Here is a 15,510-nt window from a genome sequence, read left to right on the forward strand (position 1 = left end):
TTGTATTTGATGTGTCTTGTTTTAAACACTTTCTGAATGTTCCTACTTGCTCAGTTTTCTTCTTACTGTTATGCTGGTTTGTATTTCTATCCAGCCTACAAGCAGTATCAAATTTGCATATCCTTCCAGTAATATACTTTAGTCAACAGAAGGCTGTTTATAATTCCAAATTTTACAGGTGAAACACTGTATGTGGTGTGTAACATCCTTATTTGAAATCTTCCTTCATACCTTTGAACTGGAAACCTGCTGTTTTCTGAGAAGTGTGATGCTGTTCCTCCGTGGTCTGCGAGAGCAGTGTACGTGTCTGTCCCAAATGGCAGACTGCAAACCATGAGAGGAAGATATTTGGTGATGAACATGCTGGGAAGGCAGGAACATCCATTATGGGAACAGTATCAGCTCCAAGGCTTAACCAATTTACTTTACAGGATCCCTGCTGCCCAGCTCTGTATAGAACAAGCTGCCAAAAGTGTCCAAAGCAAATGAGCCAGAATCTTGTTCGCTGTGACTTGAATGAACAGAGTAAGAGATTCCTCAGTTCTCCTGGAAGAGAAAGGTGCCATTCTTTACATTCCTACAATAGAGAACTACAGGTGTGTACTGTGTAACCAAGCAAAGACAGGAATATTAAATGGAAATTAAACTAGAAATTGATAATGACACTTCTATGAACATGAAAGGAGGCCCATGAGGGAAATAAAGTCTAAGCAATTACCAGAAGAATTTCTTTATAGCTGATGATACAGACATTACCTAAAACATATATTTAATTCTTGTCTCTGACATTGCAAATGATACTAAAAAGGAAACAATTTAACAGTTCTTATCTGTTGAAGGAGGCAAGAAAAGGACTCAGAGCATGTCTCACTTCAGTGCTGAGGTTTCTGTTGCTGTAGATGTTCAGGACACAAGGCAGTGCTAGTAACTATTTTTGACAGCACAAATTACATCTTTCACTGACATCCACGGCAAATATGCGTGTTTGCATTAGAAGTTAAATGGCTGAGAAATTTCAGCACATCTGCACCCTACAAACTAGAAAATCACTCAGGAAAGAGGAAGAGGGGAGCAGAAGGCAGACTGGGCAACAACAAAACCCAGTGAGTCACTGCAAGACATTCAGTAAGCAGCAATGAGAAATTCACTCATGACTACGTGCAGAAGGACTGGTGACAGAACACTGAGATCCAACAGAAGATCCAGTCTGCCGAAGGCAACACGGCAACCAAGTTCCCAGAGAAAGAGGTCTTCAGTTCCTTATGGAAGACAAGAAGAACGCCAACACAGCTTTTCATTTCCTTATGTTTCACATTTCATATGTCAGGTAAACTTCACTGGCAGTATCCAGCCACTGCCATTAAATCCTGTGCCCGGATAATCTAAGATGTCATATTTTTGACACGCATTACCACAATTACCTTAATTGATATTCTAAAGATAAGATCAAGCCACAGTTATCAGACACTAAGCTAGGCCTATACTTGTTGTATGGAATCTAAGTACCCAGCAATAATCTTCATCAACACAGAAAACACAATAAAAAATCACAGTAATACAATCACTGTTATGAAATTATCATTTTGTATTTTTCATATATATTAGATTTTTCTCTTGATCATTCAGTGAACTCCGTTACAAATGTTACATGGCTTACAACACTGAGGTAACACTACCCAATCTCAACTTCCTTATACACTAAAAGTTGTCTGATCTTAAATTACAGGTTCTGATGTGTATAACCGCTGCTTAAGACACAGATACTTGTATGGAGTCTAAAATTCTTTTTTCACCAAAATGGACTAGAAAAGTTAGAAAACAATGGGAAGGAAAAAAGGGAAAGAGAAGGATTGCTATTTTTCAAGTTCAAAGTATTTCAGACAGCCTTTTCAGGAAAAAAGAACATAAACACTTAAATATCCTTTAAAAATTAACTAGAATGTGACATCAGCTGGTGCAACTGACCTGCATGGCTACCTCTCAGACAGAAACTCACCTAACGCATAATTCATCCCCTCCCATCCTAAACTTGCTATCAGGTCTCCACCACACCAATTCCTGTCTCCAAAACAGAACTCCACTCCTGAATGGTCTTGCATAACTGGAGCTCCTCTAATCAATATAAGGACAAGATATTCCTCTCCTTTTCCAGTTGCAGGATTCAGACATAAACACGACACTGCCTTTCCCAGAAAGTTCTAATCACAGGATTGGGACATAAATCTGATATTGCTTTGGCTAGAATACTTTTAATTGCGTTAAATGTGGATACAAACCATATGGGTATGAATCCTTGCATGTATTTTAATGACTCTGCCAGCCTGCATAAAATCTTTAATAAAGAGAATTTAAACAAGTGAACTCATTATGCTAGGAAGGAAGATACGGATGGATCTTAAATCACTGAAGGCTCCTATATACATATTTGTTTCATTTAAGCAGCGTGGGGGAACAGAGGGAAGATATTATAAAAATGCGAAAAAAATTACTGTATCTCAAAACTCCCTCATGTCACTTAATTCCTGTTTTACATCATTCAATACACCAAGCTGAATATTTGTTATCAGTTGATGGTTGCTGCAACACTTGACAACATTTGAGAACTCTGAGTTCACTCTGAATTTCAAGCAAAACTAGAAATTAACAAATTACTTTTGTCAAGTTGGCTAAAAACACAACAAAATGAAGTCATTGTGACTCTTGAATCCCACTAGGTCATGTTCCATTTAGTTTACCTTTCTGGGTTTTTTTGATTAGTGATATCATACTAGAAAATATCCTTTTATTTAGTTACTTTGAAGTTTGCCTAACTCAAAATATTAGTCTAGCCTTTTCCTTTAGGATTTATTCTCTGCTTTTATCAATTAGTATGGGGGGATGTAGATTCCATATAAGACATTTCAAAACAACAGGAGGTTTCATCACTAGAATGACTGCTATCACTTAAGCAAACCTATTTTCAAAGCTTTCCCTCTCCACAAGGTTACCAATTATAAATTTTTGTTCATCCAGTCCTCATTTTTCAAGGGTTTCTGTGCAATTTTTTCCTTAATTAATTGACTAGTTAACAGGGAATTCAAGTTTCCTTACCAGATAATGTGATTCTGCTCCTCTACTGAGCTCTGTTGAGACAAAACTGGAGAGCTCTGAGCAGGTCTGAATTCACTTCTTACATGAGTGAAATAGACGTTACAAAGTAAGCCCAGTTAAGGGACACAAAGGTCATCAAAGGAGAGGCTGAGAGTGCGGGGACTGTTTCAGCCTGAGAAGAGAAGGCTCAGAGGTGTCTTACCAGAACACACAACTCCCTCACTGGTGGCAATGTAGAGAAGACCTAGCCAGACTCTTGGTGCTGTCCAGTGACAGGGTTAGAGCAAATGGATACAAATTAAGTATGAAAAGTGTCACTTGAACATAAGAAAAAACTTGGTCCCCTTAATAGTAAGGAAATGGCAGTATTCCCCCACCTTATCATCAGTCACATCTGGTAGTCTCCTTATTGGTATATACACTGATTTACAATACAGTATATGGTATATAAAAATGATTTGGGAAAGCAATTTTACGCTCACACTGAGAACAGTATGGCAAGCAGTATGGAGTTTACCCTGTGTGAGCTATGGTTAATAATGATTTCACTAATGAAGCAATCTATTGGAATTTACCAGAATTATGGATCAACTTCTACTTAAAAGAAATTATAATGACAGCAAAGCCACTGACTGCAGTAGTGTAACAGCACTCATGTTAATGGGGCTCTTTTATTAATAACATTTATTGAAAATTTAAGTAAGGCAAAATAAATACAGTCTTGCAAGGAAACAAGAAACAACATGAATAAGTCATTATTTAGGAGGCTCATTATGGGATGGGAGAGTGAAAAGAGAGGTACAGGGTGGAGAAAGAGAGAGAGTGAGAGAGAGAATGAACTGAGATAGTTTCTTCTCTCAAAAACGCCACTCTAAGTAATGCATAACCATTCTCTTTTACTGCATTAATATGCTCAGCTTCCCTACTACTTCATCTTAGGTGGTTCCAACTCTACTGGAATTTTTGGGGACTAAATATGACTCTATTCTAATTTTTTTTAACTGATTACCATGGTATAATTCGGATTTATTCACATTTTCAGACTGCATCTTAGCAAAACTCCTTCAAATAATCTTTATTCAGAACAACCACGTGATGACATTCTTGGAGCACTAAATGGAGTGGAACATTCTTGGAACACTCATCATGTACCTATGTATTTTGTGACCATGCAGTTAGCTATTACATATTTATGCTATGTTACTTTATGTTTTAAACCTTTCTGATATGCTTATAGTAAGCCTTCCCTAATTCTGGTCATTAGGCCAAATGACTTGATACATGAATTAAAATACTTACTAAGAAGAATTTCACCAGAGAAGAGGGTCATGTCTTAGGAAGGAGACTTAAGTACACCAAAAACACTTGAATTCTTTCAGCAAACTCTGAATGTACTTTTTGCTTCTAGTGTTTTGCAAATGTTTGGTCATGATCTCCCATTTGTCCCAGTGTTCACATTTCCTTAAAAACTGGCACTACAACCTACAAAAAGAAGTCAGTACTGTGGAATCAGGACAGCAACCAGTAACAAGTAAAAGCACCACAACTGTGTATGTACATGACTGAGAGCATTCTTGTTTAAAATTGGTAAATGACACAAATATTTGGCTTCTTGCCCAACTGTTCGTAAAACAGTGTTCCTCTACAAGATCTTTATCAGAAAGTTCAGTTAAATTGCAAGGTTTTAAAGATAAGGAAACGCATATTCATGGATGGGTATTTGTTATGCCCAGTCAGGGGAAAAGAATTCTTTATTTAGAGAGATCCTTCCTTACACAGCATTCTTTAAATACTGACAGTACCAATCATCTTGAAGAGAGATGATACAGTTTTAAAGAAGGCAGAAAAATGTCTTCCTGTTAAGTTGCTACTAACACAGTGCCCTGGATTCAATGACTCTACTCTTGTGCAGTATGTCCAAGTAACAGCAAGGCTCCTTCAAACCTGTCTTTTTTAGGGAGCTGGAAGTGGGAGTTAAACAAGTAAAAAAAGCAAAAACAGTTTGTAGTTTTAAGTTTTCAGATCACTTCAGTCCAAGTCCCTGCTCTCATGTGTCTAACGCTATCTTGCTGCAATTTCTTCTCTTACAAAAGAACTCTACTTCCCTAATACATTCTTCTTTGGTGTTACTCTCTAGCCCCTCCAAATGAACAAGGGCCAATAACGGGACTATGTCCTTTGAGTGAAAAAATGTATGCAAACTCACTTGCAATAGTCAGTAATAATGTTGCTTCAAAACAGAATGACCTAAACACAAACCTCCTCAAGCAAGCATTTTTCAGCAACTCATTTTCCTCTGTAGATAGTTTCCATTGTCAACAGGCTGCAGTGGATGTCTACTGCACTACTGGAGATTATATCAGTGATACATTCCAAAGCCATCCACAGAACGCAGTCTGCAGAACTAGTGTAAGTGATGAAAGAGAGTCCAGGGCAAGCACAACCTACTGCTGAAGCTTCCAGATGCAAAATTCCATGGAGATCTAATTATTTCAAATGAGCAAAGAGGGAACAACTTCAAAATGAAGCTAAGAATGTAAACTGAATAAGGAAAACAAAGAAGCTGGGGGAGAGTTGGTCCTATTAAAAGGTCTATAAATACTCTGCAAAGCACCAAAATACCATGAAACCAATACTTTCAGGAATTTCATTTCAATGCCAAGAAACAGAATGTACTCATTGTGACTAATACATCAAAATACTGAAAATAAATTCTAACAGATTAAAAAGATCCTGTAGCAAGAGAAAAGTATAGTTAAATCACGCCAAACTTAATCAAGCTTAAGAGCAGGGCAGTCTTTGCCCACTATTGATAAGAATGTAAGATGGATAAAGTAGACTGGGAAACTGGAATTTATGGTCAGTACAAGTAATACAATATTTTCTACAAATATGTTTTAAATTAAAAATGAAAAGAGACATTTTTACCATTGCTGCACAAGCTTAAGTCTGATCTTCTGTTGTCTCCCACACACATACGGCCCCAGCAAAATGTTATTAAATGGGGTGAGAGCAGAATATAGTTCTAAATACAAAATTAAATTCATGACATACATGTTTACATTTCTAGGTGGATACATGACAATATTTTTAAATCTTGATCACTTAATCCTCTGCTTTGGGGTCAGAAAATACAGCTCACCCCTGCCAATCTGCTGTCCAGTTATACGTGAAAATTGTTGTTCCACAAGGGTAAAGCAAGAGACGGAAAAATTGCCACTACTTTCAGGCTTCAGCTGAGCTTTTAAAACACATGGTCAAACACGTTGCCATGGAAATGTTCTGCAAATATATGTAGAATTGCTTAAGATGGAGCCGAATATCCCTTTTTAAAATAAATTTCTCCTACAATTTTAAATATAATTGCTCTATAATGCATTCACGGGAATATATCAGCCATTATCTAACGTTTATAACACCTAAAGTGGTAACAGTATTTCCAAATCAATTTTTTGTTCCATATTTGAAACTGGGCCACTATCTTCCTATGTAAAATACCGATATACTTGTTTTCTTTTATGTACTCTGACTTTCCTATACATCATCACAATACATTAGCAGATCTACAAGTATTAGTCTTGCAATAAAGTTAACAGCAGTTACAAAAAACAAAACAAAAAAAAAGAGACATGCTTCAATAAAATTAATCTGGTTTTTAACAACATTATAAATTTTTAAGATATTAATCTTCTCTTCTACAACCCATTAGTATTAATATGTGTCACTGAGTGTAATAATTAAAAAGAGTTATCTTGCCAAACTTTCACTGTTATGTTCCATGAGCTATTTTTAAAACTGATTTGAAATTAAGCAAAAAGAAAAAGAATCTACTGCTGCAAAATGAAGCAAGATCTGTGCCTGCAGAATAGCTCCGTCCTGTTACACAATGTGATACGTTGTTTTAAATAACCTGGCACTGTAGGTAAACAGTTGCCTTATACTGCATTTCATATGATAAACACAATCACAATAGCTTTTGTGTGTCATGTAAAGATAAAGCAAAATAAAAATGCAATATAATCTTGTCATTTTACAGCAAAGGGATAACCTTTCACCATTAATTAGTTAAAAGAAAACATATTCACAATAAAACAGGTTGAAAATATACAAAGAATAACCTTACATTGTTCAAATAAAAAATAACACATTAGAATTCCAAGATATACGTTGCTCTGCTTATGTAAACAGTCTACCCTATAAATCCTGTAGCAAATCCAACATGAAGCAATTACACAGACAAAGAGATTGCAAATGACCTAAAACTGTAAAACAAACCCTGTGTTAGAAATATTCATATAAACCATGAGGTCATACCTGATGACTTAAGGACTGTAATGTCTCACCGGTTCCAGGCTGCATGACCTTTCTATTTCCAGAGACCCCCAAAAATTGCATTTCCTGTCTTATCAAAGTACATCACAGACCTATCTATCTTTCAAAATCTTCTAGGCTAGTGAAGAAAGCATTAACAGCCATTCTGTCCATCAGTAAGTGCTGGAGTCATTACCCTCAAGATATCAGATCTTAAATATAGTTTCCTCCGTGCGATTACAGACATGCAGCAGTCGAGGAGGCTGACACAGCTATATCACTGATGCTGCTAATGCCATCTGAAAACAGTAAGCTTACTGCTTAAAGCAATCCTGCATCGTCCAAACAGAACAAGCCACATCCTTCAACTCCTCACTTGCGTTTTTTATAAAACCTAGCACTGCCATTATAGATTTTGTTTTCATCTCTGGTCAGCTAAAGGAGAAATTAGATATTATGCAACCAGCTTTGTATTAACGAAAGAAAAACGGCAGATGAAGTGACATATCGAGGTTATCAGATTTTGCTTGCATGACCACTCCTCAGCAAGCACAGTCACCATTCACAAGAAGCATCACAATCTGATCTAAAAGGAAATCACTAAAAGAAATAAATTATAAACAACTCACAGGCAGCAAGGTATTTTAATTCCTCTGTGATACTGAAACAGCTATGTTTATGCAGCCTTATGAATCCTAGTCCCAATTAAATTAAAAACATTGCTTGCCTAGTATTTTAGTATCTATTTTTAATAAATTGCATGATCACTGCATTGTTTCCATTACTCCTTGCTAGCAGCCAGAAAAACAGCATGACTTGAAAAAGTGCCAGTGTTATGACAGCAAAAATGTGGTTTGATATCAAACAAAACAATCATGCATGATTTTTTTCTGATGAGACCTTTCAAGCTAACAATGTACAGTAAACTCCTTAATAATTTAAAATTATTAAGACTACAAATAATAACTTATTTTTTATTAAAACATATGTTTTATACAAAATGAAATTTCCAAATGAAATTTATTATTATAAATCATTGTTTATATTTACTGTTGCTAGTATTATGGCAGCAAACATGCAAACAAACAAAAAAAAAAAAAAACCACTTCACAGAACTAAGATGAAACAGTGCCACCAAACTGGTAAAAGTATCATTTAGTAATTTCTCTGAATTCCAGACCCACAGAACAATTATTTGTGTTCACATAGTGAGGTACTAATTTTGAGGCATTCAGTTCATCTCCTTAAACATACATGAATTTTCTCTCAAGACATATTGAAACACTTTGTGACCAATTGAATTTTACTGACAAATAAAACTTGGAAGAAAAAACTCTACCCTAATTTAACTTTAGCTTGCTAGAAGTGTTATTCAAATTAATCTGGATGTCCTTCATTACTTCAAAATATACGCAGAAGCTGAAAGTAGAAGTAAATGGTTCTAAATTAATTCACCTAGATCCTATCCTGTTAGTTTAACATTATTATTATACAATTTTAGTAATTACTCCTTTGTGTAACTGAAGAGTAAATCAAATTTAGCTTACAGTCATTCACATTATGGCACTGATAAAAGCAAACTGGTCTTATCCATGAATACCACATATTTCCCTTTAGAGGGAGAAGCTACATGCTATCTGTTTTAGCTGTGTTCATTTTATCCAGTGGGCAACTGCCTCAACATAAGGATGCTACATCTCCAGGGAAAGGGACCTGTCAGCCAGACACTGGTACAGGATCTCCACTCAAGTGTCCAGCAGCCTGGCAGAGCCAGTCAGTGAAGCTTTGAAGTGCAGCAGAGAATCAGATAAGGCCAGACTTGATGCTGCTTTTTATATTCTCTGAGAATTAATCCTGATGTCCAACAACCTGACACTGTCTTTTTACTGCTGCTGGCAGTGGCAGTTAGGGAGCCACTTCTGAACATTGTGAATGCTCTCAAAAGCTGCCACTTTTCAACTTGCTCCAGATCAACTCATTAATTCACTTTCAACCTAGAAAATATTACTAAATCTACACACACAAAAATAAATGCATATGCACAAGGAGACAAAAGGCCCCTCAAAAAATAAATGAGCAATTTAGCAATAAAAGGAGGAAACAGCTACCCCCGCATCAGTACGGAATAAGAATATCTCCAAAGGTTTTATTTTTATATTATATATAAGTATATATATAAGTTAACTTACAAAAATAGTAATACACCAGCACTAAATATTAAGTTACTTTCTCCTGTAAAACCCTGAGTTCTGCAATTCAGTCTGACCAATATCTACTTACAACTATGTAAGGGAGTACAACGCCACATCTCTAAGTTGCGGGCAACCACTTCCAAGCTCCCCAAAACCACTTGCTAGGATATGAAGGCCAGTAAGATAGAAAGGAGTGATATAAAAAATGTAGGCTGCCAAGCCACCTTTCATAAATATTACGTAGGTTCTCCCTGGGCAAATCTTGTACTGCATGATGATCTCCACCCAGAGTGAAAAACACCCAGCTAGGGGCTATCCCCACAGCTGTCAAACATCACTGGAGAGTTTCTGCTCACAAACAGTACATGGTCATTCTTCCAGCTGGACACTTGAAGAATTCACGAACTAGCAAAACACAAGGCAGAAGACTATTTTCCTGAATTCAAGATCTCAGTACAAATTTTAAATGCACTCAGAAATATAATACTATTGCTTTGTGCACATTATCCCAGCTAATGGAATACTTTCACTGGACTTATTCCATGTTTTTCCTCATGTCAACACCATTATTTTTTGCAAAAGTGAAAATTTTAGTTTCATTAGCAATGTTAAAGCAGAGGGAGGATATAAACACAGTACCATTTTTTCAAGTATATACTTATTCTGAGATGTTAAAGCAAAAATCTTGTAACCCATCTCTTTTTAGATAATCAACAAGTACCACTCTATGTCATACAAAAAATTACTCTCAAATACAGTTTGCTTTATTTAATTTTTCTTCACAGGACAAAAAGAAGGCAAATTCACTTCCTGTGCATTTTGCAAGGTGAAATAATGGTCATTTTGAATCCATCACAAATCAGTTTCACAGCAAACAGAGCTGACCCAAGCAGTGAGAGCAAGCAATAGAAGCTCTGTCACTCAGCTTTTAAAATTAAGTTTAAATCATGTTTGCTAGTACTAATGATCATGATAAAGAACATTTGAAATTAGTGCAAGATATTGGAGACTGTAAAATGTAAAATGATGTAGTGCTGCACCAAAAGAGCTGGAAGAACAATACAAATGCATATTCCTCAGCAGCAATTTGAGGGATGAATTTTACTACGTATTTTTATAAATTGCCAGAGCTTAGTATGAATCATAGCCAAAAAAATCACAGTTTGGATTTGTTCAGAAATTTCTGATATGGGAAAGCACTGCTAATACATGAGGACTGGAACAGTACCAGGAAGACATGGATTACCTCTAGGACTACAAGAAGAGAACTGAGGTAAAATTTAACAGTGCAAAATGAAAATATGTGAACTTGACGATTATTAAGTTTCTGCTGCAAATTGAGACCTCAGCAGTTGAAAATTACAGTGGATGAAACTTTGGGTATAAAGCAGATCTCAAGTAATTCCTAGCTATCAAAATGATGTCCCTATGGAAATGAAACTTTTAATTTATCAGGTAATATATTTCTAGTGCTTAGATAGCAACATTAATGCAATAATAAATTCTTTTAAAATTCTGTTGTTCTTGATTTGGATCATCTATTGTCTAAAAAAGGAACTGAATCTGGAAGAGAAAGACTTCTACAATGGTCAGGGAAATTTTGAGAAGATACTGAAAACATCTGCTTTGTTTAGCTTAACAAACAAAAGACTTAAAGAGAGTTCTGCATAGGTGTGTCAAGAAAGAAATGTCAAGGAAAAAGAAACTCAAGTACAAATTTTTAACAAGCACAAATCCATGCTATGTCATCAATAATTTGGAGAGTTTTAACTATCAGAGGCCAGACGCCTGGAAGAGGAGGAAATCAAAATTTAAAAAAAAAAAAAAAAAAAAAAAAAAAAAAAAAAAAAAAAAAAACCAAAAAAACACCAACACAAAAGTGTATCATGCATACCTATATTTCCAAAAGATATGAAAACACTGACAAATTTTTAAAAATGCAAAAATTTAAGTTACAGCAGAATTGGTATCAAGGATAGGATCTAAGGGAAAATCCATAGATTGCAATGAAGCTCAACACCGACTGGAAATTTGTTTAGAAACCTGAATTACAAAAAAATAAAAAAAGACATGATAACAGTTGGTTTCTCATGTACTAAGGACACCAAACTTACACCTCGATACACAGAATGATATTAACAATACAAAAAGCGATTTCTCTTAACCAAAATACATAAAAAATTCCAAGTTTTAGCTGATTGCTCAGATCAGGTTAAAATTACATCTTTGTAGTTGAGTGGGATAAGCTGAAAAGTAATTAATGATAGCCATTCTCCTTTAATCCTAATGAGAGGACTATTTCTATTACCTTTCTTTAGTCTACATATGTATCTCTTATTCAATTCTCCCATTATATTACTGGAGTTTGGATAAAGTATTAATATCCTTCTTTAGGCAAAAAAGGGTAGTCCTTAGGAAATTGAAGTTTATTTTTGTTAACTCAGTTAAAACTTGTTATATTTTATGGACATCTCAAATGCGATACTGTCCAAAGACTCTCCTGGGATTATGTCAGCAAGCATTACATAAGTCTAATCAGCTCAGCTGTGGACAACCATGACTATGGTTAAAGGAAACTCTAAACATTTATAAAACAAACTAAGAAACAAGTATAGGCAGACCTGAACCATGGAAGCATAGTGAAAATCTGCAAATCAGCTGCCTGGTTACCTAAATTTAAAACCCAAGCCTGTATCTCAGTTCAGTCCCTGATGATCCAGAACACTTCATTACATATTATTGACAAATTAGTATAAATTAATAAGAAATAGTTTCAAAACAAGATTTCTTTCCGATATTTTACCTTCAAAACCTATTTTTAAATGTCTGGCATCCCATTTCCCAGAAGATAATGTAGGAGAAGACTAACATCTCCTTTCTCTCAGACTGCTGAGGAGCAATCCTATACTTATAATGTATATAACAGATGGTTGCTTACACTTGTTCCTGGAAAAATACAGAAAATAAAGAATACAAAGCTCCTCAAGCTGCAATCATACATTTTCTAAGCAAAATTATATTTTTATATATCATGTATTCTAGAAAATTATCTGTAAAATCAGACTGAAATGGCAAATTTTAAATGTGGGAATAGAAAGTGAATAGGTTTGTATGTAAAATGTAAAATAACCATGCCTTCCTCTTCTGATTTAAAGAAAAAAACCAAAGCTTTCCCTGTTATTAAGCATCTCACCACCAGTATGGTAACTTGTGCTATAGCCTGGGAAAACCTCTCTACTTTTACTAATTGACTAAGGACATGGCTGACCAAGGGCTTAACTTGTAACAACTGGGGTTGCTAGAATTGATTTTAGGAAAACTCTTTCCCTTCCTCAAAAAAGTGGAGATGTTTGAGTTTGGACTCAGTGTTGTTTGGGACAAGAGAAATTTACTTTCCTGATAACAAAGAAATACCAACTTAATCAGAAGGGCTGGAACTCATTAGCAAAGCAAGTTCTAACAGCCTTCCCACAGAAGGAGAAGCAGGACAGGCAACGTTGCTCTGGGCGTCTCCCAAATATTACACAATACTGAAGCTGCAGCCTAGTTACATTACATACCTCAAATGTTTGTTTCTTTTGATCCTTTTTCACCTCCCCCTTGTCCCTGAAGAGGAAGAAAAACTCTTTTTGCCTAAGAAAAATTTGTCAGCTCACTAATCCTAGTTCCTTATCTGCCTCAGAATAGATCTGACTTTTCTAAATATTTTGCATTAAAAAGTTCTCTTTCAAAGAAGAGAAATGTTAAATTTTGACATATAATTACCATTATCCTCTCTGCTAGCAGAAAATGATGGCAAAATGCCAACTTGCTTGTCTGCTACAGATAAGACATTTCCAAGCTTCCATCTTTCCCTTCAGAGAAAACAGAAGGGGAAGACCAGCCAGGAGAAAGCCTACCCTGTCAGCTGATCCTCTTAGAAATAAAATTAATATTCTCCTAGCAGAAATCATTTTCCTCCGAGCCTGAGGTAAATGATATGCCTTACCATATGTTATGATGGTCCTTTCAAGAATGACAATTTTGATGAATTTTTCCTGGACGGTCTTTCTCTCATCCAATCTCTTCTCATCACCTCCAGCTTCTGCTGCAGGCAAACTCTCAAGAGGCATAAATCAGCATAGCATCACCAAATTATATAACTTCTATCCCCTGGAGATTTAGCCCCTTCTATTTCAGACTTAGCAGAAAGAAAAGTGCCTGTGCATTCTTCAGTAATCTTTTTGATCTGTGTGGGGCTTTGGAGAATTACCCTGACACACTGCTGAGCCGTGACAGCAGTGCACCCATCATGAGCAGAGAACCTAGAAATGTTTTTAAAGGAAGAGCTCTTTAAAGGTAATGTCCAAATAAAGCAAATTCAGAACTAGCTCTAAATCAGCAAAAAAAAAAAAAAAAAACTCTGCTTCACTTCAAACAGGGGGAAAAAAAAGCACAGAACAGGTTCAGTCAAGTTTCTTCACTGTTTGTAAAAATATTGGCATAATTTGAATACAAACTCAGCTTTGCACTCCTTCCACTGTCATGCCACTCCTCATTAGTTCTCCTGTACTTCTAGGCAATCAAATTGTCTCAATAGCTTTGCCAAATCCCAAATACCAGATTATTTGCACATCATTTGTACATCATGGTCCTTTGAAAGTTTTACTTTTATCAATAAAATATAGATACAAATACAGATATTTTAAAAACCCATCAACATACATATTTCACATATTCAAGTATCATTTGCTGCAAAGTATACTGATTCTAAAGAGAATGACAATAAATAAAGATCAGTTTTAGACAATATTCCTCAGTCAAAGCTCATCCAAAGAGAAAACTGTTGGATATATCAGTTAGCCCCAAAATTTCCAGGCTGTTTTAACTGTTTATTTCAGTCACGTAAAACAAGTGGGTTTGTACACTTAAACACTGAAGCACAAACCTAATATTGTTCCTATGTAAAATACCCTTTGGAGTCATAAAAGACTGTAAGGTGGGATGAGAATTGCAAGGATTGAGAGGCAAGGTCACTGCTTTGTAAGAAGGCAATGGGAGAAAGGAGCTATTACTAGTGTATAATCTAGGATAAGGTTAGTCTTGATAAAAACTACAGAATAGGAAAAATGCAAGACAGTAAAAAATGCTTTTTAAATGCAATTGATCACATAAAAATGTAATTTATCAAAAAGATTAGTACTCAATTTTATCATGCTTACAGCAACCAAAAAAAAAAAAATTAATGAGTAAGTTATTCCAGAATCAATTCCAACATGTGATCCCTGAAACCAACATTTCTTTTCTCGCAAAGTTACCAAAGGATTTCACATGGAGATTGAACAAGCTAAGATTAACTGCACTAGATTATTTTGTTATCTTTTCTCTTCAAGGGGACACTAAAAAGCAGCAGCACTAACTTCACACGCCACTAACAGCTAAACTTATTTATGATGGTGCAAGGTAAGGCATCCATGACCTAAACAGGCACTGGGCTGGGGGTAGCCTTTCTCCTGCTTATGTAAGAATACAGAAAGGAGAGAAGAAAGAATAGCCCCCTCAAACTAGAAACTGGCCATAAAGCTGATGTTGGGATATTCTGGAATAAATTACAAAATGAGAGATACAAACAAGCTAAAGAAGACAAATTCATATACATTTTTGGATAAAAATGGGAGAAAGGGTATAATTTCCTGGGACAATTCAAAATGTTTTAAAGATTTAATTGCCCATATGTTTGTTTTTTTAATATTTAAAACATAATTTCATGCTCAATAATGCAAGGACATAGATAAAAAATGTAAAGATCTCAAGAAAAAATAGCCAATGATTGCTTCAAAGATAGAAAACTGGGCCAAAACGCTCATTGGAACATACAGAGTCTCCCACAGGACTTAAAAAGTCAGACATTGTCTGCTTTTATATTTAACCTGCCTTT

General features: G+C 35.5%; 1 protein-coding gene across 8 annotated transcripts in view; it reads right to left on the reverse strand.

Annotated features, from left to right (window-relative positions):
* Window positions 1-15,510, reverse strand: part of SLC4A10 (solute carrier family 4 member 10) — a 149,573-nt gene that overhangs the window by 108,048 nt on the left and 26,015 nt on the right. For 6 of the 8 annotated variants that reach the window (XM_066190059.1, XM_066190058.1, XM_066190054.1 and 3 more), the window contains exon 1: window positions 7,405-7,586. The exons of 1 other annotated variant lie outside the window; for it this stretch is intronic. In XM_066190059.1, coding sequence (XP_066046156.1) covers window positions 7,405-7,485 — 81 coding nt within the window. In that variant the 5' untranslated portion in view covers window positions 7,486-7,586. Of the gene's footprint in view, window positions 1-7,404; window positions 7,587-13,581; window positions 13,662-15,510 lie in introns of those variants that run through there. One more of the 8 variants, XM_066190057.1, reaches the window with a different exon arrangement.

Source organism: Chamaea fasciata, unplaced genomic scaffold (assembly GCF_029207755.1).
Source record: "Chamaea fasciata isolate MVZ Bird 193981 ecotype frontalis unplaced genomic scaffold, bChaFas1.0.hap1 SCAF_8, whole genome shotgun sequence".
NCBI lineage: Eukaryota > Metazoa > Chordata > Aves > Passeriformes > Sylviidae > Chamaea > Chamaea fasciata.